Genomic DNA, 23,300 nt, shown 5'->3' with positions numbered 1-23,300 from the left:
ACCGGAGTACCCGGAGAAAAACCCATGCAAGCACGGGGAGAACATACAAACTCCGCACAGGAGGTCCGGTAGCTGGATTTGAACCCACTAAGGAGGTTGCCAAGACCTTAGAACTGTGCCGCACACGCGCTATCCACTGCCGTGCTGCCCCAGTTGTAGTTCGTTTTTGCTAATTTTAGGTATTTGTTATTTTTCTAGAAAAGCAAGATAAAAATATGATAAAACTTGAAAAAAAGTGGAAATACAATACATTTCCTAATTATAGCAAAAGTAAAAACAAAACTTAATCATTTGTATTACTTTCTGAGCCACGGTGACCACAAATGATGCTAAATTTATTAAACTGTCATTTGGGCAAGATAATTAAAGTAAAGAAAAACAACATGAAAGTAGTACCGGCAATCAACTTTAAAACATTTGATGGACGGTGGTCCTCGAGATTTTTGAATGAAAAAAAAAACCTGTGCCTTGGCTCAAAAGAGGTTGAAAAACACTGGTCTATTAAATGTGTCTTCATGTTATCAGTAAAGTAAATCTAATATTCCTCTGTGTCCAGTAAGTGGCAGCAGACCAATATTTTTATAATAATCTCATGAGGAGTTAGTGCGGGTAAATAACTTGGGTGACGAATCTTGACATGTAAACCTGAAATGGTCCCTAAATTCTTGTTTCTCCCGATTTTAAATAGTTTCAGTAATTTTAATGGGACTAAATTATTATTACGATTTTTTTTTTTAATTCAGAAAAAAAAAGAAAAAAATACTTGGGATATCTTGTTACAGAAAGTTATCAACACAGCCTAGATGGGCATCTCTCTGCCAAGTTTGGAGGACATTAAGGACTATTCTCACCCCCGGCCAGCTACTCTTTGGCCCTCTGGCATACGCCACAGTTCTCTTAAAACAAGGACTAACCGGCTCAGAAACAGTTTTACCCTACCAAGCAAACACGACTGTGAACAATATCCTGCCTTGGTGTAGAAAAAGTAGATTCCTATTTTAATTATTAACTCCTATCTGCACAATATTGGTGGTAATGCCTTTGCACTATTCTTCTGATGCAAAACTAATGATTGTCTAAAACATACATGTCCAAAGTCCGGCACGGGGGCCAGTTACAGCCTGTGATTAAATTTTTACGGACCTGCGGCCTGGAGTAATGTTGACTGCAGTATGAAATAAATTTGTACCCTCCAAAAAATATCACCATTTCACCAGATAATGGCAGTAGCCCGTTGGCCTCCTTGCATTTGACTTTTTAAACATTTTTTAGGCCACCCCATTTTCGACATGGCGACTGTAAACCGAAAAAAAAGGAAAGTTGACTGTGAGTGTCGCCTCTTCCAGGACAAGTGGAAAATTGAGTTTTTTTTTTTTATTGAAATCTGAAACAACTGCGTTTGCCAAAAGACTGAGAATAGAGGCGAGAGGCACTACCAGACAAAACATGCTGACTAGAAAAAGTAGGAAGGAACACTGTAAAGGGGTAAAGCAATTGGAAGCTGTTTTAACGGCACAACAGAGCATTTTCACGAGACCCTGCGAGTCAAAAGAACATGCTACAAAGGTAAGCTACGAGGTCGCGACACAGATTGCTAAGCACTGCAAACCTTTCACCAAGGGTGAATTTATCAAAAACTATTTTTTAAAAAATGCCAGACTGAATAGTCGGCCCTCACACAATGTTTCTAAATTGTTGACCACGCGTTGTCTAAAACCATTTCCATTTATTGCCAATCCATCCTAGTATTCTTGCTTATTATTTTTATCAGATTTGTTTTCTTTTACGCGTTTTATTACATGTTTATCCTGTTTTACACTATGTTGTTATCAACAACAATAAGGGCAATTATATTATTTTCTATTTTAAAATAGATGATAAAGTTACAACAAAATGTCCCCTTAAAGCCATTAGGAGTGACAACAAACTATAGCAATTGAAGACACTTAGAGAGTAACAAAATTAGTAGTCTAAATTATAGCCTGTCTATAATTATTTTCCCCAATGAAAAAGGCTCAAAAAGGTTAAGAAAACACCACCCCTCAGGGGCTGTTCGGTTAGAGCAGGTTTTTCGTGCTGACGTGATGAATGCGTTGCCTCTAGATGATATACGTCTATAGATCGTCGGTGGATAAATGCACTCTGGAGTAATAGTCTCTCTCCTAGAAAAACAGAACGACACTTCTTTAAGTGAAAGCGATCTATCATTGTGTTGCAGTTTTCAACAAAACAAAGCTTCCAACTAAAAAAGGTCAATAAACTATTTTTTTAAATTCTTTTTTTTTACAGGAACTGAAAGTGGTATGACATTGAAATGGTAAATAATAATAAAGGAAAGGGAAAAGCTTGCTGTAAAGTTACCTCTTTTTCACAACTATAAGGCGCACCGTACTAAAAGGTGTAGAGCCAGTTGAGTGTGCTGTTGCTGTATTCAGGATTTTTACCCCTTTTTTCCCGGCCAAATTTAAGCACTTTGCAAGCACTATCATGGCCAACTTTTCAATTGTTCCAATACCTTCAAAGGAAGAAATCCAGCGCCAATCAAATTTGGTTGGCTATGATGACTGAAATAAAGTCGCTAGCTGCTAGCCCATATTTTGTGCTATTTTGTGCTGTTCCTGTCTATAAGCTATGATCTTTTTGGGTCAATGAGCTGCTATAAACTGACATGAATTTTACCATTCTGCTCCAAGGCACGTGCAGCTAGGCAAAACAAAAAGGAAAAAAAGTACTGTATGTATAAAAAGCAGAAAAATTAGCCAAATTTGGAATCATTTTAATGATATTGATTGCTTTGAGGCAGAGTACATTCAATCTTTCGAATTTACAGACTGCTGATCTTTTGCTTTTGTTTTTTAATTTATATTGTTTTGCATTTTTTGTCCACTTTACACGAACATACACACTACAGGCAGCACATTTTGAAGAAGGCATGATACAGTAGTCCCTCAGTTATCGCAGTTAAAGGGAACCAGAACCCTCCGCAAAAATGTAAAAATCTGCAAAGTCCTTCCTTAAAAAAGCCCCCAAGGGTTGATTATCTCAAGATAATGTCCTTACCAACATTTTGTTGTTACACATACTGTGAGTACAATGAAATAATTGGGCTTCTCCTTCCAGTATAAGAAAGTAATTTAGAGAATAGCTGGTTACCTGCATAATAACATCGGGTATCCCTGATTTGAGCCAGATCTCTGCGATGCTTAAAATACAACTATCCCGAATTTAGAGGTTTCCGACAAGTTCTAGCTCCAAGTTCTTAGTTACATGGGTGATGGATCTGGTGTTGGTGAGATACAGGCTCGGCAGGGGTGGCTTGTTACGTGGCCAAAGCAGTCGGCCTAACCTGCAGCACCGCTATTGCTTTCTCTCTCGATGTCGCCCCAGTCCCTTCCTGGACCAGATAACAATCCACGGAGCACCCGGTGGTGATCACCATTCCTTTGTTCTCTTTTGACTTTCCTCAGAGTTCAATGTAATTGATTTTTTTTTTTAATGTAACAAGCCACTAAAAGCTAGTTGTCGCCATGCTATGCAGTTTATTTTGGTGGACACATTGACTTTTACGCCGGCCCCACCTTTCGACTGACAGCATACACCGGCCTATCACAGTCACGCACACAGGCAGTCATCCCCACCCAACACACACACACACACATACAACCATACCCCGTGATAGCATTTACTTTGTGCTGCCTGCTGCATAAAACAATGATCGATATATTGATATCAATTGTAATAAAGACACGCCAATCAGTTTAAAATCTGCCAAGCAGTGAACCAACAATAACCGAAGCGTGAAATAGCAAGGAGGCTCTGTACATCGATTTATTCCTGACAGTCGTAAAAATACAGTAGCAGAAAATAATTTTAGGTTCAGTGACCATTTTTTCTGCATCACAAATCTGTTTGCTAATACATCAGGACATGTAGAATTTAAAACATTCACCAGTAAGCACATATGACATTTCAACCGATCTCCTTTATAAGTCTTGCGGTGGGAGGTAATGTGTGGGAAATTAATGTGACATTCCAGACGCAGAGGAGGCCCTGTGATGACTCCAGTGGTAGCAACTGATAAAGGGTTAATGAAAAGAGTGGGTTTCAAATGAATGTTTACAATTTTGATTGACAACATAGAACATTATGTGCTCCTGATAGCTTAAATGGACACAACCGGATACTAAAGTGTGGCATCAAACCGCATCAGAAGACAAACGCGGTTGTCTCAGTCTCGCCCAGACTTGGCACGCTTGAGTTTTAGCCCGACAACCATCACACAACACACAATCGTTTCCCGCTAAGCGCCACTGCTTCACCGATACTCCCCAGGGAGCAGCATTGAAGCGGTTGCCGCGTAACTATGGCAACCTTCCCTAAGCATAAGCCCATTTGCAGAAGCAGACACTTCCACATCACTTGGCAAAGAAGATGATTCTAAACCACATCTAATCCAGGCAAATTATGAGTAAGGGTTGAAATACTGACACCACACCCTTTGACACGTATGTGTCAAACCTATGGCCCGATCGCCACATCATTTCTATCTGGGCCGCGGAGACAATAATAAGAGAAGCACGAGAGAAGAAAATTATGTCACTCGCAAAGCACCCACTGTAGCTGTATTTGCTGATAGTCAGTAATCAACTGAACTTTGAGGAAATCCCGGTATTATTTGACTTAAAATGAAAGTCTTGACTGTTTAAGGCCATATGAAAAATCCAAAAGTAAAAAAACTAGCACCTGCGTTCCTTACAGATGTTAAAAGAAGTTTTAGCTCTGTTTTTAGAGCGGACAGGAAATCTAACAGCAAATTTCTTATGTACAGGTAAACATTTTCCTTAAAAACAAGGAGCAGAAAACACTTTAAATCATTAAATCAAACGTTTTACCTCTAAATGCCCACACTTTCTTGTGTAAATATTGTGTAAGTTCTCTTTTATCTTTTTTTTTATCCTCACAGTAAAATGTGAAACTGGAGTGCCACGCCCAATTTTGTTGTCACAATATGTTCAACACATTTTGTAACAATGATAATAAAGGTATATTCTATTCTATTCTATTCTATTTTATTTAGATTAGGATTTGTGTGCTATTTTTTATCACTTTCCAGTCTTCATGAGTTTTCCAGAGTTATATGAACTCTAGTAGAATTAAATTGAATTGTTTTTATTTCGTTCTTTTTTTATATATAAATACAACGTTGATAAACACTACACTATATGTGAAAATCCACAAAGTAACCCTCATTTTGACACTCCCTCTGCTGGCCCTTCTTGCAGGAAAAGTTGACTGGGGATAACCCGTCACAGCCCAAACAGTACAGTTCATCTAATGCGGGCCACAATGGCCTGCTTAAATTGCCCGACCCCCTTCTTTACAGATTTTCAGAAAACGCTTTGGTTCTGGTCCACATAACCACCATAAATTTGGGATTACACTGATTACTACCTGCATATAAACATAGTTACTGTTGTACTTGACAAGTAGTGTTGTATTCAGAGCTTCAGAGAAGTGAGGAATTTCTGATATTACAAACCCAAATTCCTTCTATTTTCTACAGTGTTACATACCTGTCAACCTGTACGTTTTTGCCGTACAAAGTACGTTTGTTATGCATTTTAAGACGTGTACGACGTACAAGAAAATCTGTACGGAAAAACGCACCTTTGTCAATTATGGGTACCATCCGGTAAACACAGACTATCACGAAACGGCAAATCAATCAAGTCTAACGAGTTCGCCGCGGAAGCCTCTATCTCGGTATCGTTTTTTTCGTTGCAAACGATGCGAGCGGTTTGATGCTACTGTGCGCATGCGTCTGCCGACTGGGGACTTCCCATCATGCATCATTCTGAAAAAAATAAAACAAATATGGTGTATTATTTTGTATTTTCTACGGGAAAATCCGACAGTTTGTACGGGCATGGAGCCGTGGAGGTTGACAGGTATGGTGTTAAATTCAATTTCAATCTAGTAGGCTTGGGCCACTTGCTAGTTAGGTCCTGGCTGCACCAGGTAATTTGTCTCCCACGCAACACCCCAGCCTTGAAGGTATTCCCAAACATTTTTCTTTTTTCAAATAGGCACGGAACGTGTAGTGTTCATTCCCACAATTATGCAAATATGTTGGAAGACTCTAAAAATGTGCGGTGACATCATTAAAGGAACTTTACACTTTCAAAACAGAAGATATTAATAACACAACATGTGAGGCTATTGTATTACACAGAGGTTGTACTCGTTTCCTCTTAGGTGATTATGGTTTTTGTGTTTTTCGCCGCGTATGTCACGGTTGGTATTACTTTGTCTGGATAGCTCCGTGTCAGAGCTGGGGCCGTTAAAGGCTTCTTTGTTTTGTTTGTTCCTGGTTAGCGCCTGTTGCCTGCCCCCTGGTGCTATTTTGGCCGGCTTCGTGTTAGCGCTGGTTTTGCCGTGTCCCTTGGTTTATTTCAGGTCGTCTTCGCATTTATTGCCATGGCCGTTGCCCCTTTTTGTAGTTGATTCCTGGTTAGCCTGGATGCTCACTGTGTGTTTTTTTTTTTATAAGGTAGCCTGTCATTCGCGCGGGTTTTGCCAGTACCTTGGTTTATTCCAGGCCAGCTTCATGTTCATCGCTTTAGCCGTTGCCGCTTTTCATCGTTGATCCCTGGTTTTCCTGGCTTCCAACTACGTTGTTTTTGATTGGTTAGCCTGCCATTAGCGCCTGTTTTGCTGTGTTCCTTGGTTGTTGTTTTTCATACGTGACCGGCTTTGCGTATATCGCCGTATCATTGCTGCTTTTCTTTGTTCCCTGTTAGCCTGGCTGCTCACTGTGTGCTTTTTAGTTGTCCAGCATTGCATTTTTATGCCAAGGGTGAGGCCACCCTTTGTTGATCGGTGCCAGTTAGCCCCACAGTGGCGGCTCTCCGTAGTGTTTTTTCCCAGTTAGCCTCTTTTTGGCTGCTCGCCGTTTGTTGTACCCTTACTACATCCACTTGCCACAGAATGCCTGGGCATTCCCTGCAAAAAAACTTTGCCTATGTCAATCGTAACCTCTTTGACTAATCAACACCTAAAACAATGTGGCATCTGGCTTGCTGTGGTGCTGGTGTTTCTCCGATGACGTCACAGCTCCGGATGACAAAGACATGCTGTCTACAAAATGCATAATCTAAGAGAGGGATTGTACGCAAAAACCTTGTAATATTTTCTCACATTTTGCATGTTAAAGCATTTGAATTATCTTTAATTTGAAGAGGAAGAATCAACCAGACAAAAAAAACGCTGACTATCCGTGAATCCCAATCGAGATAGCTGACCAACTGTGACTTCAAACCTCGTAAAGCTCAATGGTAATGCATCACTCAAAAACCCCATTGCGTTCCGTTGGACGTTTCTAAAAAATAGTCGGGAGTGGGCAAACTTTTGGATTTGCAGGTCACATTGGAATAAAAGTCCTGGAGAGCGATCCATTTTTTTCATATATAAATAAATATACATGCAGGCATTTACATGTTATATATTTTTTAGATATTTAATTTAATTCGTTTGTTTAAATTAGTTTTGAAACGCTGACCATTAGAGCAAGATAATGATAATAAAGGTTCTCTTTAAAGCACTTAATTGGATGTTGAGTGCTGAAGTATTTCCACATTAGGGTATTTGTAGTATTGTATTTTTGTAGTTTTTATTTTGTATTTCTGTAGAATTATTGTAGTAGTAGTTTTGTAGTATTTTTGTAGTGGTATTTCTGTAGAAATGTTTCTGATTGATAGTAATACTCTTTTTTTGTTGTATGTCTGTCGTACCTTTTTTTCACAATGAAATTAAAAACCGTATGATGTCCCCGTTTTTAATGGCTAAATTAGATATAGAGTTTGTAGTTATTTTGAAGTATTTCCGGAGTAGGATTTTTATAGTATTTTCATTGAAGTAGTTCTGTTGTAAGATTTTTGTAGTGGGGGCACGGCAGCCGTGTGGTTAGCGCAGCCGTGGCACAGTTCTGAGGTCATGGGTTTAAATTCAGCTACCAACTCTACTGTGCCGAGTTTGCATGTTCTCCCAGTGCTCGCATGGGTGTAATCTGGGCATTCCAGTTTCTTCCCACATTCCAAAAACATGCATGTCAGTTCAAATTGTCCTAAGGTGTGAGTGGCATGGCCATACTGGCGTTAAGCGGTGCAGATGATGGATTTTTGTTTAGTATTTCTGTAGCATTTTTGCAGTTGAATATGTGTGGTAGTATTTCTTTATTGTAGTATAACTAGTTGTTTTTTGTCGTAGTTTTTTTTTGTCTTAATAACAAAAGTAAAACAATATATTTTCTGTTGATAAGCACTAAATTGGATATATTGTAGTAAGTTTTTTTTTAGTATTTCTGTGGTATTTTTTGTAGTAGACACACAAAGAGACATTAGGGACAAAGCTGGCACCCACCATTTTTTTTTTAAAAAGTACAACTTTATTTATTCTATACAAGCATAGCAAAGTAGTCCGGCCCATGGTTTGTTGAAAAAGCGCCAGGGAGCCACTAGGCAGTGCCAAACAGCTGCATGTAACTCAAGAGCTACTTGTACACTAAAGCAGATGTATCGATTTTTTTGCGTGCATAACTCAAAAACCTAGATCAAGACACTCACAGAGGACTAAAGTAAAACTGTGTAATTTTTCACAAAAATCGGTTAAAAGCCTATAAATTAGTCCCCCTCTCACACTCACTCACTCGCTCGCTCGCACACATGTACACACACTGGGATTTGTTAAGTAGTTACGATTGAGATTTTGATTTGATTAATAGATTACATTTATATTTGATATATTTAAAGGTTCAGATAGATAGTCGTTATAATTTGACCAAGTTTGTTCACCAGGCAAGATTAAAAAGCTAGACACGTGGTCCGCGACCTGTAGTCTGCCCACCCAAGGCTCCAAGTTATCAATATTTGACCTTCACTCCGGAGAAATCAATGTTGAAATGTGACGAGTATCGCACTTACCTGACGTCAACTTTCCAAGTGACTCATCACTTCCTAATAACCTTTAACTTGGGGGCAGGATGGACTTCCTGATTGTTGAGTCTTGCCACAAATTTGCAGGCTTGATTAATATGCGTGTCACTCTAGCTCACCTTGATTAATCCCGCAGGAATTGTTCCAAGTGCGGCTAACTGTTCAGCCCCAGACAAATGGTTCGTTTCCCGAGCTCATTAACGCCACTCACACCGCAGATTAATTTGACCCAGACAGTTCTGCCAGTCAACAGTAGACACCCAGGATACGGAAACCCCATTATACTAAGTTATTCACTTTATGGTTTGCAATGAGATGTTTTTTGGGCACTTTTTACATCAGTTTCTCTTCCATATGGTCTGTATTGTTTGCGTCTCGCCATCTGCAAATGTCGATATGCTAATGCATGAATTACCTCAAACAATGCTTTTCTTCTAAATTCAGTTTAGAATCTCGTGAGCTTTGTAAATACTATGGGTGAGCGATAGGATGTTGTTGTTTTTCGTACTGTATTTATTCGCTCTGCATCTCAGGGCTGGCGGTGATGCTAAACAAGGAAGCAAAAACATGATAATCATGGGAAAAAAATCTTGCAATTTTCAAGAAATAAAAAAATGCACACAAATGCATATTGTTGCTAAGTTGCGAGGCTGTAGCCAATCAACAATTGGTAGTGTTATCAAAATAAGCAGGAAATTAAAGCAAATAATTTCGGAAGATTACTGTTTCAAATCCTTGGCTAATCACAATAAAAGCAGAAATTGCAACGGTAAGAAGCTGACGTAGTTAGATAGCGCTAGCGAACTTATGATTCCGAGTACCTACTTTACATAAAATTGCTCGGAAATACATCAAATTTCCCCTGTAAAAAATGTTCGCTTCAAATCCTGGGAAGCCTCAAAAGCTACCAGAGTTGCGCCTCAGTCTATTTGCAGATAATAATCACCATCTTGTTTTCATCAAGAGAGATACAATTCCAAATCGGGCTTACAGCCTTTCACCGTAACAAATCACCATGTTAAAACGCTGTGATTACATTGTTCTGTCGTCGTTATTGAAAACACTTTCAACTCAAATCCAAATTCAAATGTTGACCGCAAAGGTGCTTATACCGTCCATCATGGATCTCATTCTACTGGGGAAGACAACGTGACGTCAAGTGAAAAGGGTCTGTACGTGTCCTTTATTGTATCCCTGTTATGGGTTTAAAAGAAATCCAACCAGATCCGGGTAGTAATTTGATTTTTTGCAGAGCTTGATAAACTGCTTCTTTTAAATCAAGTGTTTTGGTAGAATGACAGCTCCAAAACATGCAGGGCTGCAATTTTCGAGATTTGCGTTGTGTTTACCTCTCCAGCATCTCAGCAGAATTCCGGTGGTATTAATGCCACATTTAAATGCACAAGGTGAGATGTAGGAGTGATGTGGGGGGCGTTTTCAACTTATTCCTTAAAAGAAAAAAAAATACTCACACTTGCTTTGCTTGGGCTATATAGATTTAATTAAAGTAGCAAGCAAGTGTTGTTGGACTCGGATAAGAAAAACACCACGTGGCGCAAAATGAAATGTGGCCACTGTGCCAGTTATTATCTGTCAGCTATGGTCATTATTTACATTCCATATCAGATTCAGGATGTGGGGAAATAACAAATGGGAAATTTAAAGATAACCTACAAACTTTTAAAAGTGCATATACAGTGAAGAAAATAAGTATTTGAACACCCTGCTATTTTGCTATTTCTCTCACCTAAAAATCATGGAGGGGTATGAAATTTTCATCATAGGTGCATGTCCACTGTGAGAGAGATGAACTAAAAAGAAATATGCAGAAATCACAATGCATTATTTTTAACAATTTATTTGTTTGACACAGCTGCAAATAGGTATTCGAACACCTGAGAAAATGAATTTTAATATTTGGTACAGAAACCTTTGTTTGCTAATACAGAGGGCAAACGTTTCCTGTAAGCTTACACCAGGTTTGCACACACTGCAGGAAGGATGTTGGATCACTCCTCCACACAGACCTTCTGTAGATCAGTCAGGTTTCTGGGCTGTCGCTCAGAAACACAGAGTTTGAGCTCTCTCCAAAAATGTTCGATTGGATTCAGGTCTGGGCCAAGCTAGAACCTTGATATGCTTCTTCCGGAGCCACTGCTTGGTTTTCCTCGCTGTGTCCTTCGGACGTTGTCGTGTTGGAAGACCCAGCCACGACCCATCTTCGATGCTCTGACTGAAGGAAGGAGGTTGTTCCACAAAATATCACAATATACGGCCCCAGTCCTCCTCTCTTTAATTCAGTGCACTCGTCCTGTCCCATGTGCAGAAAAACACCCCCAAAACATGATGCTACCACCCCCACATTTCACAGTAGGGATGGTGTTCTTCGGATTGTATTCCTCAATTTTTTCCTCCAAACACGCTTAGTGGAATTCTGACCAAAAAGTTCTATTTTGGTCTCACTTGACCACAGAACTTTCTCCTATGACTCGTCTCTATCATCCAAATGGTCATATGCAAACTTAAGCTGGGCCTTGACATGTGCTGGTTTAAGCAGGGGAACCTTTCGTGCCATGCATGATTTTAAATCATGGCGCGTTAGTGTATTACCTACAGTAACCCTGGTAACTGTGGTCCCAGCTCTTTTTAGGTCATAGACCAACTCCTGTCGTGTAGTTGCGGGCTGATTCCTCACCTTTCCTAGAATCATTGAATCCCCATGAGGTGATATATTCCATGGGTCTCCATTCCGATTGAGATTGACCGTCATGTTTCGCTTCTTCTATTTTTAAAAGATTGCTCCAACAGTGAACTTTTTTTTTCACCAAGCTGCTTGGCAATTGCTCTGTAGCCCTTTCCACCCTTGTGGAGGTGTAGTTTTGTCTCTGGTGTCTTTGGACAGCTCTTTGGTCTTCACCATGTTACAATTTAAAGTCCTACTGATTGTATGGGGTGGACAGGTGTCATTATGCAGCGAATGACCTCAAACAGGTATATCTGATTTAGGATGATACATGGAGTGCAGGTGGACTTCTAATGGGCAGACTAACTGGTCTTTCAGGGTCAGAATTGTACCTGATACATAGGTTTTCAAATACTTCTTTGCAGCCATATCACACAAAAAAAACTGTTAAAAAATCATGCATTGTGATTTCCTGATTTTTCTTTTTAGTTTATCTCTCTCACAGTGGACATGCACCTATGATAAAAATTTCAGATCCCACCATATCTAAATGGGTGAAATGGCAAAATACTTATTTTCTTCTTGTAAATACATGCAAAATATGCAAATTTCTAGAAAGAAAAAGGGTAACCGGATTTTAAAAAGTGGATGGAAATTATTGGACTTCTGATACATTTAAAAATGTAACATTTTCTGGATGTAAATGATTTTGCACGAGCATTTGAAAAATAAAATGGACCCAATAGCAGAACCACAATAGTTTCAGAGTAATGTAATGAGATACGTGTTTTAACCGATTTGTCAAACCTGGTTGGAAACGTACAATCTCAATAATGAAATGTAAATCAGTCCCTTTAATGAAATTAACAGAACAATTTCATTTGTGGAGATTTGTGCAAAAATATGCAAGAGAATACACAGTTTCCTTGTACATTGCTATCACTGTTACTATTTTCCATTTAAAAAGAAGCAAAGTTACCAATCATTGAAAATAGTTTTACAAAATGAATAGAACATTTTAATATTTGGTTGATTTTTAAAGTACAGTAGCATTAACGAGAACCATTTTTAAGTTGAAAGGGTTTCTTAGACAAATATAAATCTAAAAAAAAAGAAAACTGTTACTGTGAGTGTCCAGCAGATGGCACGAAAGCATCATAAATAGAGGAACATCAACATTGTCAATACAAAACTGAGCAGATATTTTTGGAAGTTTTCATGGATACGGTTTTGGTATATTGATATAAGCTGATTTTTATCATTTGTTAGCACTAAAGATGCAACTAAAAATCTACTGATTTATAGCCAGTTTGGCGATTAATCTTACAAATTAATCTATTATTTACTCAAATAATTCACTTTAATTTTGATAAGTAACATTGCTACTTAATGATATATAGGACTGTCTCAGAAAAGTAAAATATTGTGATAAATTCTTTATTTTGTATGATGCAAAAAGAATTAATTCATTATAAATTTTTACAAATCAAATAAAACATTGTAACCTTTTAAAACCTATTATGGTTTACAGTTCGGGTCAGCAACAAGTCGTTGTGGAGCTGCATGTGGCTCTTTGGCACTCCCTAGGGCAGGGGTAGGGAACCTATGGCTCGGGAGCCATATATGGCTCCGAAATAAAATGTAACAATTGCTCATCTCTCTGTGGCGTTCCAAAGTCAAGTGATTTCATCCCGATTTTGGTCCATATAAAGCCGAAGCAACTTAATGCAGAAGTTCGATAAGAAACCATTTAAACTGATGAATAAAAACGTTGGCAAACGACTATGATTGGGTTAGCTGTACAGGTGGGCGGATCCCTGCACACAGCGCAAGGCACTCTCTCTCTCTCTCTCGCTCAGTGCATTCTATACTGAAAGTGAATATGAGATATGCTTATCGTTTGCAGCAATTTGTGACATTTTTACAAAAGAACTTTGCATGCACACTGTTTTGAAACCGTTATTAGGGACAAATTTCATGGAAAAAAATTGCCTCAACACTCTTAACTGAAGGTGGAAGACAAATTGTAAATGGAATATTTACATTGATTTGGGACACAGGATTTGGCATTATTATCATTTTATACATTTGATTAAATCATCAAATGACACACAGTGAACTAAAATGTGCTGAAGAATTAGCTTTTGTCTAGAGAGTGTGTTTGGCAGTTTTTTCAATTTTGTCTGAAAATGTATGATGTGGCTCTCTCAATTTCTTTTTAAAACATTTCTTGCTTTTGTGCTCTTTGGGTCAAAAAGGTTCCCGACCCCTGCCCTAGGGGCTCCCTGGCACTTTTTCAAAAATATTTGATAATGGAAAATTATAAGGTTTCTGTATGAGGACAAACATGACACAAACCTTTCAAAAATGTTCTAATGAATATGGAGATATTAAGTATACATAGATCCCTTGGTTTTCGTAGTTAATAGGGACCAGAACCAGTGAAAATCCGCGAAGTAGCGTTGCACCTTTACTAAAAACCCACCAGGGGTAAACTTATCTCGAGACGACGTCATTACCGGCAGCGAGAACGCGACTCTAACAAAATACTTACAATACAATAACACACAACACATAATTGCAATTGAACGGTTTTAATGTCATTATACAAATGTAAAATGAGGACTTCTCCTTTCAGAGTAAGAAAACAATTTAGAGAGCGGCTGGTTAAGGCCTGGTCACACAGCCTTTCGCGTCTGTATCGCGGGTAAAATTTTGCGATTTTTTTTTTGCCCGTGGTTGCCCGCGGTGGAAAATGTGCATAATTGGCCGGCGACTGTTCCGCGTCCTTATCGCGGGTAATCGCGGCTGCATCGCTGTGCTGCCCGCGGTTACCCGTGGTCTAAATTTTTGAGTAGCGCAAAACTTTTTCGCGCGGCCAACCGCTTGTGAATTTCTTACCGCGTGTAAAGCACGGCGGTATCGCGTCTGTATCTCGATCTGAAAGCGGCCAACAGCGTCTGCTTCACGGGCAGAAATTTCTGGCCGTGATTCAGCCGCGATACGCCCGTGAAAGGCTGTGTGATCGGGCCTTTAGGGGCGCGCTAGCATCAGGTGCCGCTGGTGATCAGCATTTCGTTGCGCTCCACTGACCTTATTCATAATCCAATTTAATGGATGAATTTATTTTCAATGTAATGAGTCGCTACAAGCTAGCGGTCGCTTCGCTTCCCAGTTTTTTTTTTTGGTTGCCACTTTGACTTGAGCGCCCCGTGTTTGACTGAAAGTATGCAGCAGCCTATCACAGTGGCGCACACATACAGTCTTACCCGTGCAGCACTCGCTGTGTGTTTTCTATTGACGACAATGATATCAATCATAGGACAATTGGAAATCCTCGAAAGAGTGGACCAGCAATAACCGAAGTGGGAAGTAGCGAGGGGTCTCTGTATGTATACAGTATGTGTTGCCTTCCTTATATGGCTTTTTATTTGGTCCAACATGGCTTTTTCAACATTCTGGGTCGCAAACTCCTAGTATACATCCTCCTAGTATACATCCAACTAGTATACTTCTTCATAGATTTCTAATATTTTGCAATCTAATTTTTGCCACGATAAGCACAAAGTTGCTATATTTCAGTTGATTTGTAATACATCTAGACAGGTGTTATTATGAACATCATCATAAATTTCTAGCAATCTTAGGCAACTTCTCAGGGTTTTTTTTTATTTTCCTCATGCTGAGGTGAGTTTTTCCTTGCCCTCATGTAGAGGATGGTGTATTGGTAGTCTGTACAGCTCTTTTCAGACTTCTACTGATTAAGAGTCCTGTACGAATAAACTTGACTTGTATGACCAACTTCAAAAAGCCCCAACGGAATGAAAGTCCTTCACAAAAACAGCATTCAGATGATGGCGTAACACTGCCATCTAGTGCACATTTGGAAGAATTAAATTTAGACTGGCTTTGGGGTTTCGCATTCATATGTTTACAAAACAACGCGAAATGAAACAAATGAAAACATATGCTTATCCTATGCACTTTTTTTGTGACTGGCCTTCATGAGGGCTTTGATTGCTCGGGCCCTCATCTCCAGCTCCAGAAGTTCCAGCTGCTGAAGGGACGGCTGACAAGGAGCGACTTCGGGGACGGCGACTGGGCCCGTGGCGGTCGTCTCGCCGGCTGGTGCCAAAATCTCGCTAACGCTTCTATCTATATCACTTTGGATGTCCTTTTTATCCTTGGCGGGCTTCAAGCCCTTGCCGGCGTCGCCCGCAGCCTGGACAGGTACTTCCTCTTTTGGGGCATCGATGTCACTGTCACCGGCGTTGATGATCAGAACGTCGCCGTCCTCGCTCAGGCTACCCTCTGTAAAGAAAGGTACTGACTCAATAGGGTTTAAGTCCAAACATGCTTTTAAGGGACAACGTGTAATATTTGACCAATAGATGTCGCTGTATTGTGCCATTGATTGATCAGTCGGAATATATCACTGACCAGATTCGCATGACATTGGATACAAACGGCAAGTGCCATTAGGTCTTATATCATCATCACTCTATTTTTAGTCACAGTACCAAATTGTTGATGGTATTATTAGCCCGAGCCATTAAAATATTGTCAGACATTAAACCAGTCCGTGGTACAGAAAAGCAAAGTCTTTACGGACCTCAAAGGATTCTGAAGAGAAAGGCAATGTGGGAAGTAATTTGGTTGTCCTGAAAGCTATAAATAAATGGTTGCACATATTCAAAACGTTTATCACTTACATTGAATAGATAAGCTGAGAAAAGGTGAAAAAAAAGTTTTACCAATTTTAATGACAATTTTCTAATTTTCCTAACATAACTGGTACCATGGGTAAAAATAATGCAATATGAGATAAGACATTGCTGCCTTTTCATGAGTCGCTCGTATCCATAGTGGACTGGTGGATAAGATCAGACACTTGCCCTGTTGCAATCCAGGTTCGATTACCGTTGCTTTCACTAAAAAGTTCAGTCCGACTCGGCTCGCGGATATAAAAGCCTGAACGTGGCCGAGTCAGACCGATTAACTTGATTTGAGGGACCGAGCCCAGAGAACCTGAAGCTGCACGTCGGTGCGCGCTTCGGCCGAAGTTCATGTGGCGCCTAAGTGCAGCGCCGAGTTGCAGCTTCGGGTTCTCTGGGCCCGGCCCATCAAATCAAGTGTGCGGTGCAGCGCCAAAGTGTGTTACTCAAGTAAAAGTACTGTTACTTCGGAATAGTATTACTCAAGTAGAAGTAAAAAGTAGTCATCCAAATAATACAGTAAAAGTAAGCGCAAGCTGTGCAGAGCCTTCACAAAGGAAAAAAAAGAGGGAGAGAATCCCAGGCCAACTAAATGATTGACACTTTATGCCTGAACCCATCCCAAATTTTGAGTTTGGGCCTAAGATCTTACCTCTACTTCCACTCTCCTCAGTGGGCGGGCGGTTAGGCTATATCGCAATCTGGTTCGATCCCCTTTGCCACTATTGTTATTTAATTGTCGCCAGCGATAAAACTTATCGACTGATCAATAACAACACCAATATGGTAACGCATTTCCCATTTTTGTCCGCAAATAAGGCGCACCGGATTATAAGGCACACGTTCAGATTTCTAAATGATTTGGTGGTCTTGAGTGCGCCTTATAGTCCTGAAAACACGATACTACAAATTATAAGAAATAATACAAACTACAGAGACCTAAAGGGACCAAATCACATTTTTTTTCTCATCCACCCCAGAATTTGACAAGGTCTTTGGATGCTCTTAGCAGAAAGATTACAGTCATGTCATCTCTTTCTAGGCGAGCATCGTGTTATGTAAAATAAGAATAAAATAGAATAACAATTTGCTCCATTACATACGATCTTGCATCATCATCAAGCACAAGAGGTTTAATATAATGCATAAACAACAACACATTAAATCACAATAACCTAATTTTGAGAGTAAGTAGAGATGCATAGGTTGAGATATAAATTTTTCTCATCCTGTGGGCTTCTTGGTCCCCCTGGATGAAAATGCTTCTTCTTTGCGAGTGAAAATTAAGGACGCAGGCATACAAATTCGAGGGAAAAGATAACGATGTGGTGTTCTTGCAGTCCGTTTTAGCCACTTTAAAGGCATATTTTCCCGCAGAAATCACTCTTAGTACTTTTCCAAATGACAAGTTTAAGGGCTTTTTAACTTACCTTGTTGGTGTTTGTCCATTTTTCCCTCCGTTTTGAGTTTTGCTGAGGAGACTATGCTGTTACATTTCCTTCAACACAAGAGATGTCAAAAGGCCAAAATTAGTTGCAAATCTGATAAAAGTAGAAATACAATAACGACTTTTTGTATGAAATATATCTATACTAATAATTGCATTCTTCACAAACTCAAAGGCTGCAAAATATATGACTTAGTTGCAGGATTTGATTACAAAGTGACAAGAAGAAAATTCAACAATGGGACAAGTTGAGGAACTCACTGGTTTTCAGACGTTCGTTGTACATTTTGGCTTGTGTCTTCGTCCTTTGTCACTTCTTCCCCTACGATACAATTATAAGTTTTAATCGCAAGGTACAGTGGAGCCCCGGGATACAGTGTCCCCGCCTTGTGACCCTTTTTACTTTAAAGTGTGAAATGAAATGTTTTTTTGCTCTTCCTTACAGCATTCACCTAACAGAATCATGAAAATGCATATACGCTATTGGCTGAACTACCCCCAACAATGCCTTTCCATCTCTCCAGTTCAGAATCGTGTGTGTTTCCTAAAAACTTATCAAGTATGTATGATATAATAGTTTATTTTGTGTACTGTTTTTCATTAGTTATCTGTGATTCTGAATTAAGAGGCAAAAACATAACCATGATCAAGAACTGAAAGAAGTCACATGCATTGTAACCCTTGCTACGGAACATGACTGAAACCAATCGATGATTGGGACAATTAATAAAAATAATAAGGGGGTTAAAAGCAACGAAGGGTTCAAAGGGCATGATAAGCCTTGCAAGTGGAAGATCTGTTTTGATTTGAATCTGCTTAATGTTGTTTTCCTACCAGACAAGATCTGCATGATGTTTCTTTCAGAAATTGGCTCCAGTTGTTCCCAGCACAGTTTACGGATATCATCATAGCTACAATCCTGCGAAAACAGGGCACCCTAATACATAATTTGTGCAGAAGCATATACAATTAAATACCAATACTTTTTTATGGGAGTACCGAAACATTACTCGAAATATTTGGTGTTTGAACACCTAAAACGAACAGATTACGGTCAAGTGCCGAGCCATCACTGTTACTTTAAGAAGGTTATTCTTCACCTTGAATGGTTCCGGAAGCATCCTACGTAGCTTCTTTTCTCCCAGCACGCCGAAGCATTGCTCCAGCATCACCTTCTTATCACTCACATATGCGTTGATGGGCTTGAAAGACACTTCAAGGTTGAGGCCCCCTTCTTCAATGTCACTGCCAACCCGGTCCAGGTCTGCGTCGGCGAACTCCTCCTGCAGGCAATGCCACTTTTTGTCATACTTGGTTGACATGTCTGACGTGGTCACATTTCAAGAAAATAAAGTCTTTATTATTAGTCCTTCATTATTTTAATAATGATTATTATGGTTTCAACCTACTAGTATGCTTTTGCATTATATTCAAATATTCTGAGATGGCATCTTTGATTTTTCACCATAATCAGCAATATTTAAACAGTATTTACTTCCTAAATTCATGGAATCAACATGACTAACTTAACACCAAGTACCTGTATACAACGGTCTTTTGATCAATCTCTTCTGGTATCTGCTCCTTATTGAAATGTCTGAATGGTGAAGGGTGGATACCTCTGTGATTGAGAAAATCTGCTTATCCAGAATGTTTTCAAAGCAAATTACTTATCAGATCATTGTGTAAGAATGTAAAGCAAGTGTTCCATTTGTGATATGTACGATTGTACAAATTGTACATCTATTTTTTTTTTTACCCAACTGCTGCATGTTCACAAAGTGCGAGAAATTGTATTAAAACAATTCAGGACGTACCCCTCCAAGGTTCACATTGTGAAAAGGTTCAACAAATGTATAGATGTAAAAGAGTTTCTGCACAATCTAAATAAAAAAAAGCAACAACATTCTACTGTGGACAGGTATGTTACATAAAAATATAAAAATGCTAACAGATATAGTAGGTTTAATGACATTTCGGTTTGGGGAAAGCTTTATACAAAAATGCACTGTTTAACTTCACATTTAAAGGCGATACAAGAATTTTCTGCCCGTGAATTTGCGCTTGTGAATGAAAAATGTAGTTGAAAATAGTGAGATTGACAATACAAGTTTGGTTTGTTCTTATATATATATATATATATATATACATATACAGTAAGACCTCGGTTATCGTGGCTAATGGGGACCAAAACCACCCGCGATAAGTGAAAATCCGCGAAGTAGCGGCGCACCTTCAAAGAATTTTTATTTTATATTTATTTTTTTGAATTATTTTTTAGACCCAGTTAATGGGGAACAAAACCACCCGCAAAAAGTGAAAATCTGCAAAGTAGCGACAACCCTTCAAAAAGAAAAAAAAAAAAAAAAAAAAAAAAAAAAATTTTTTTTCAAACCATTACAGACCACGAAGCTCTGAATCCGCGAACGTCGAATCGCAAAGTAGCGAGGTCCTGCTGTATAAATAATAAATATAAATAAATAAATAAATTATATATATATATATATATATATATATATATATATATATATCTTGGAGTCATTTATCCCAAGGAAACATCCTTCCAAAATAAATTAAAACAATTGTCGATATTATCAGTTATAAGATTACGGATTTCACACCATAATGTTTTTGACCCAGTATCAAAATAAATGCGTTACAGTTTCAGGGTTGACAATTATTTTTTTATTTTTTTTTACATCTAGGTCTCCTTTAACCACTAGGCTCATTGGGGCACTACTTTCTGTGGTGCGTCTCGGGCAAGTACAGCCTCGGGCATCCATCCCTCTCCAGGGCAACAAATGCTTCCACCCGGGCTCGAACGGGGGACCTTTCACGTGTTAGGGGAAAGTGCTAACCGCTTTCTTACGGAACAACATTTAAATTATTTATTGATCAAATTGGCCCATAATGTTTCATTGTTATTATGCACTACTTGATCATAATTTTACCATCAACTTTTGCAGACCGTTCCAAATTATATTTTATGTCTGTGTGTTTACTTCGTTGCCTACATACTGGGTTTTTAGACAGTTCAATAGTTCCCAGGTTATCTTAATGTATTAAAACTGGTGCGTGCCATTTTTCTTTATTTAGACCATGAAGTAATTGTACTGATACATGCTTTCTTGTAGCGTGGATGATCCTGCCATGTATCCGGCTTTGCAAGTTAATAAAGCCTCCAGTTTCTGGTTTTCCTTGATAGAACTGAACCGTTTTTGATCAGACAAAATCCGTAGCCTGTAGTGATCCATCCTCCAGTCAGCCTGATCTGATGCCCAATCAGCATCGCTATAGTCTTCTAATTTCAGGGTCTGATCACTTTGTTGGTAGCACGGCTTAAGTTTTCTTGTTACATGCGGATATTGCAAAACCTGCTTTGCTGCGCTCGAAAGTTGTCGTTTTGGCTGGGCCAGGTACTGTGACAATTTACTGGCAATCAAGCCAAGATCTGGTCTTGTAGAGGACATTATATAGATCAGACTACCCACTATTTCCCCGTAGCTTGTTGCATCCCCAATTTCTGCTCAAACGGTTGGACAGTTGGAAAATGAACAGTTTGAAAATTTACGAAACATATGCATTCATTAAAAACATTTTAAAAAGGCGAGTACCAGTGTTCACTTCCTTCCTAAGCGGCGAGACGTCTTACTAATGCCGAGCACGCTTACGCACTGAGCAGATAGCGATTACCCGGGAATTGTGCAGTTTATTGTCCTACCAGTCATGCGTGCCTCTTATGTATGTGATGGCAGAACGTAATACCCTCGTTTTATATACAGGGATGTGATTTGACCAAAGTGAAATTATCTGAAAATTAGCGGGGGGGGGGGGGGGGGGTGATTGCTAGCTGGGGGGGGGGAAACCAGGTAGGGTTAAATATTTATGGCCATTTTTATTACGTTATAATATTTGCGAAAAAAATGGGAAAACTGTCAAATAAATTTGAAAAGTTTACCACCTACCTCAAAATTCACGACTCTATCAGCAACTGGTACAGGTTGTTGGGGTGGATCACGTCTCTTTATTACCGCTTCCGATTGTGATGTCAATAAGGGATGGAGGCCGTAAAGTTTTGGAGTTTTCGTTTGGGCACCGAAACTTCCAGCGATGGAATAATTTGTCGTTCTTGACTGGAGTTCTTTCACGTGTTTTTTGCTCTTTGCGTGACTTTCAAGAGCTTTGAAACCTCTCCCACCATAGTCGATGGTATCATGACACCAAATGCAAAGTGCTTTCCCGGCACGATCGATCTTCCGAATAAAGTCATTGAACAAATTCGTCACAGTCTTCTTTCCAACATTCGTAGATAATTCCTTCTCCAACCAGTCCCATCGAAACTTGTTTTTTACAATCTTATCAATTTCTTTAGCTCGCGGAGCATCTTTGCGTTCGATCACGGACATCTTTCTTTAAACACCCGGCAAAAACGTGTGAGAAATGAACAATGGCACACTCCTATAACAAGCGCGTTTATTGGTCAACACGAGACTTCAACCAATCGCAAGTACGTTTCATTTCAGTTACGGAAACACTCAAATGGCATGCTGTCGAGACGAAATCGTTTTTTTTTACCAATTAAAACACCGGAAATTTTAAAATTTTATTTTTGGAGATAAAAAAAGCGGAATTCCGCGAATTAGCGGAAAAATCACATCCCTGTATATAACAAGAAAAAGTTCCCTTTAATAATATTTCTGAGTTTTGGCATTGCTGATTGTATTTCGTTAAAAAAACAATAATGATGCTGAGAGAATGAACGCATTTAACATTAGTTATGCATTAAAAACAACCATGTCGCTATACCGTATTCAAGCTAGTGCAGTCGGACGGTGTTCAGATATGGCTTATTCGAGTACGTTTCCCTTAATGTTCTCTAAATAAGTTAAATAATGGCAACAGTGCCCGAACAAAAATGTTTCCAACCGAATCTTCGCCCAGGTGGGACATTGAGGCAGTTAAGGTAGTTGAAGCAACCTCCGATATGAAGAGTCGCGCAAGTAGGAAATAGCGGCAGAACACCGGCATATCACACATTCTCACCGCGACCACGATGGTGCTTTCAGCGCTTCGATGCTTACTGCTCCGATGTCGTTCCTCGGTTGGTGGCTTTTTCCTCTTCTTTCCACCACCATTTGACTTCTTTTTGAGCATTTTTGGTGAAAGGAAAACGATATTACCGGGCGCACTCTCGTGGACCCCGATAGACGCGAGTGTCGCTTAATGATGGCGTCACAGAACAACAAGTCGTTTCTTCCTCTGCTCCATTTGGCGAACTGCAAAAATGTTGTCAGTTTCTAGCGGCGAAAGTGTGCAACTACGTGGTGATTTTTTAGCCATGATACAAGCAAGTTAATAATAATACTGTAATACTTGTATTAAGGTTTGGATAAACTAATTGCAGTCATCACCACCCTAAACAAGCACACAAGTCGGTGAAAGAATATCTTCTCTGTGTACGGAAA

The 23,300-nt window shown here is 39.3% G+C and overlaps 1 protein-coding gene across 2 annotated transcripts; it reads right to left on the bottom strand.

The window, feature by feature from the left end:
- Positions 1 to 14,251: 14,251 nt before the first annotated feature.
- caap1 (caspase activity and apoptosis inhibitor 1) lies at positions 14,252 to 23,079 on the bottom strand. 2 transcript variants are annotated; one of them, XM_088348435.1, is made up of 6 exons: positions 22,879 to 23,079; positions 18,936 to 19,118; positions 18,670 to 18,754; positions 18,097 to 18,157; positions 17,819 to 17,886; positions 14,252 to 15,984 (listed from the first exon to the last, which is right to left on the bottom strand). In XM_088348435.1, exons 1-6 carry the CDS (start codon positions 22,987 to 22,989, stop codon positions 15,650 to 15,652), a joined length of 843 nt encoding a protein of 280 aa, XP_088204561.1. In that variant the 5' UTR covers positions 22,990 to 23,079; the 3' UTR covers positions 14,252 to 15,649. The 2 variants fall into 2 exon arrangements, with proteins under 2 accessions (XP_088204561.1, XP_088204562.1); XM_088348436.1 differs by having other exon boundaries at positions 22,917 to 23,079.
- Between the last annotated feature and the right edge of the window lie 221 nt (positions 23,080 to 23,300).

The sequence above is a fragment of the Urocampus carinirostris genome, chromosome 11 (genome assembly GCF_059441175.1).
Source record: "Urocampus carinirostris isolate Australia breed hairy pipefish chromosome 11, RoL_Ucar_1.0, whole genome shotgun sequence".
Lineage (NCBI taxonomy): Eukaryota > Metazoa > Chordata > Actinopteri > Syngnathiformes > Syngnathidae > Urocampus > Urocampus carinirostris.
The sequence above is the reverse complement of the archived record's forward strand: the minus strand, read 5'-3'. Positions and strand labels throughout refer to the sequence as shown.

What these genes read in the sequence shown, in the direction of transcription:
- caap1 (XM_088348435.1), bottom strand. Translation starts at nt 22,989, where the DNA reads ATGCTCAAAAAGAAGTCAAATGGTGGTGGAAAGAAGAGGAAAAAGCCA. An exon ending in AAAGCACCATCGTGGTCGCG is followed by an intron (nt 19,119 to 22,878) that starts GTGAGAATGTGT and finishes CATTGCCTGCAG; the next exon opens with GAGGAGTTCGCCGACGCAGA. An exon ending in TGCTTCCGGAACCATTCAAG is followed by an intron (nt 18,755 to 18,935) that starts GTGAAGAATAAC and finishes CTGTTTTCGCAG; the next exon opens with GATTGTAGCTATGATGATAT.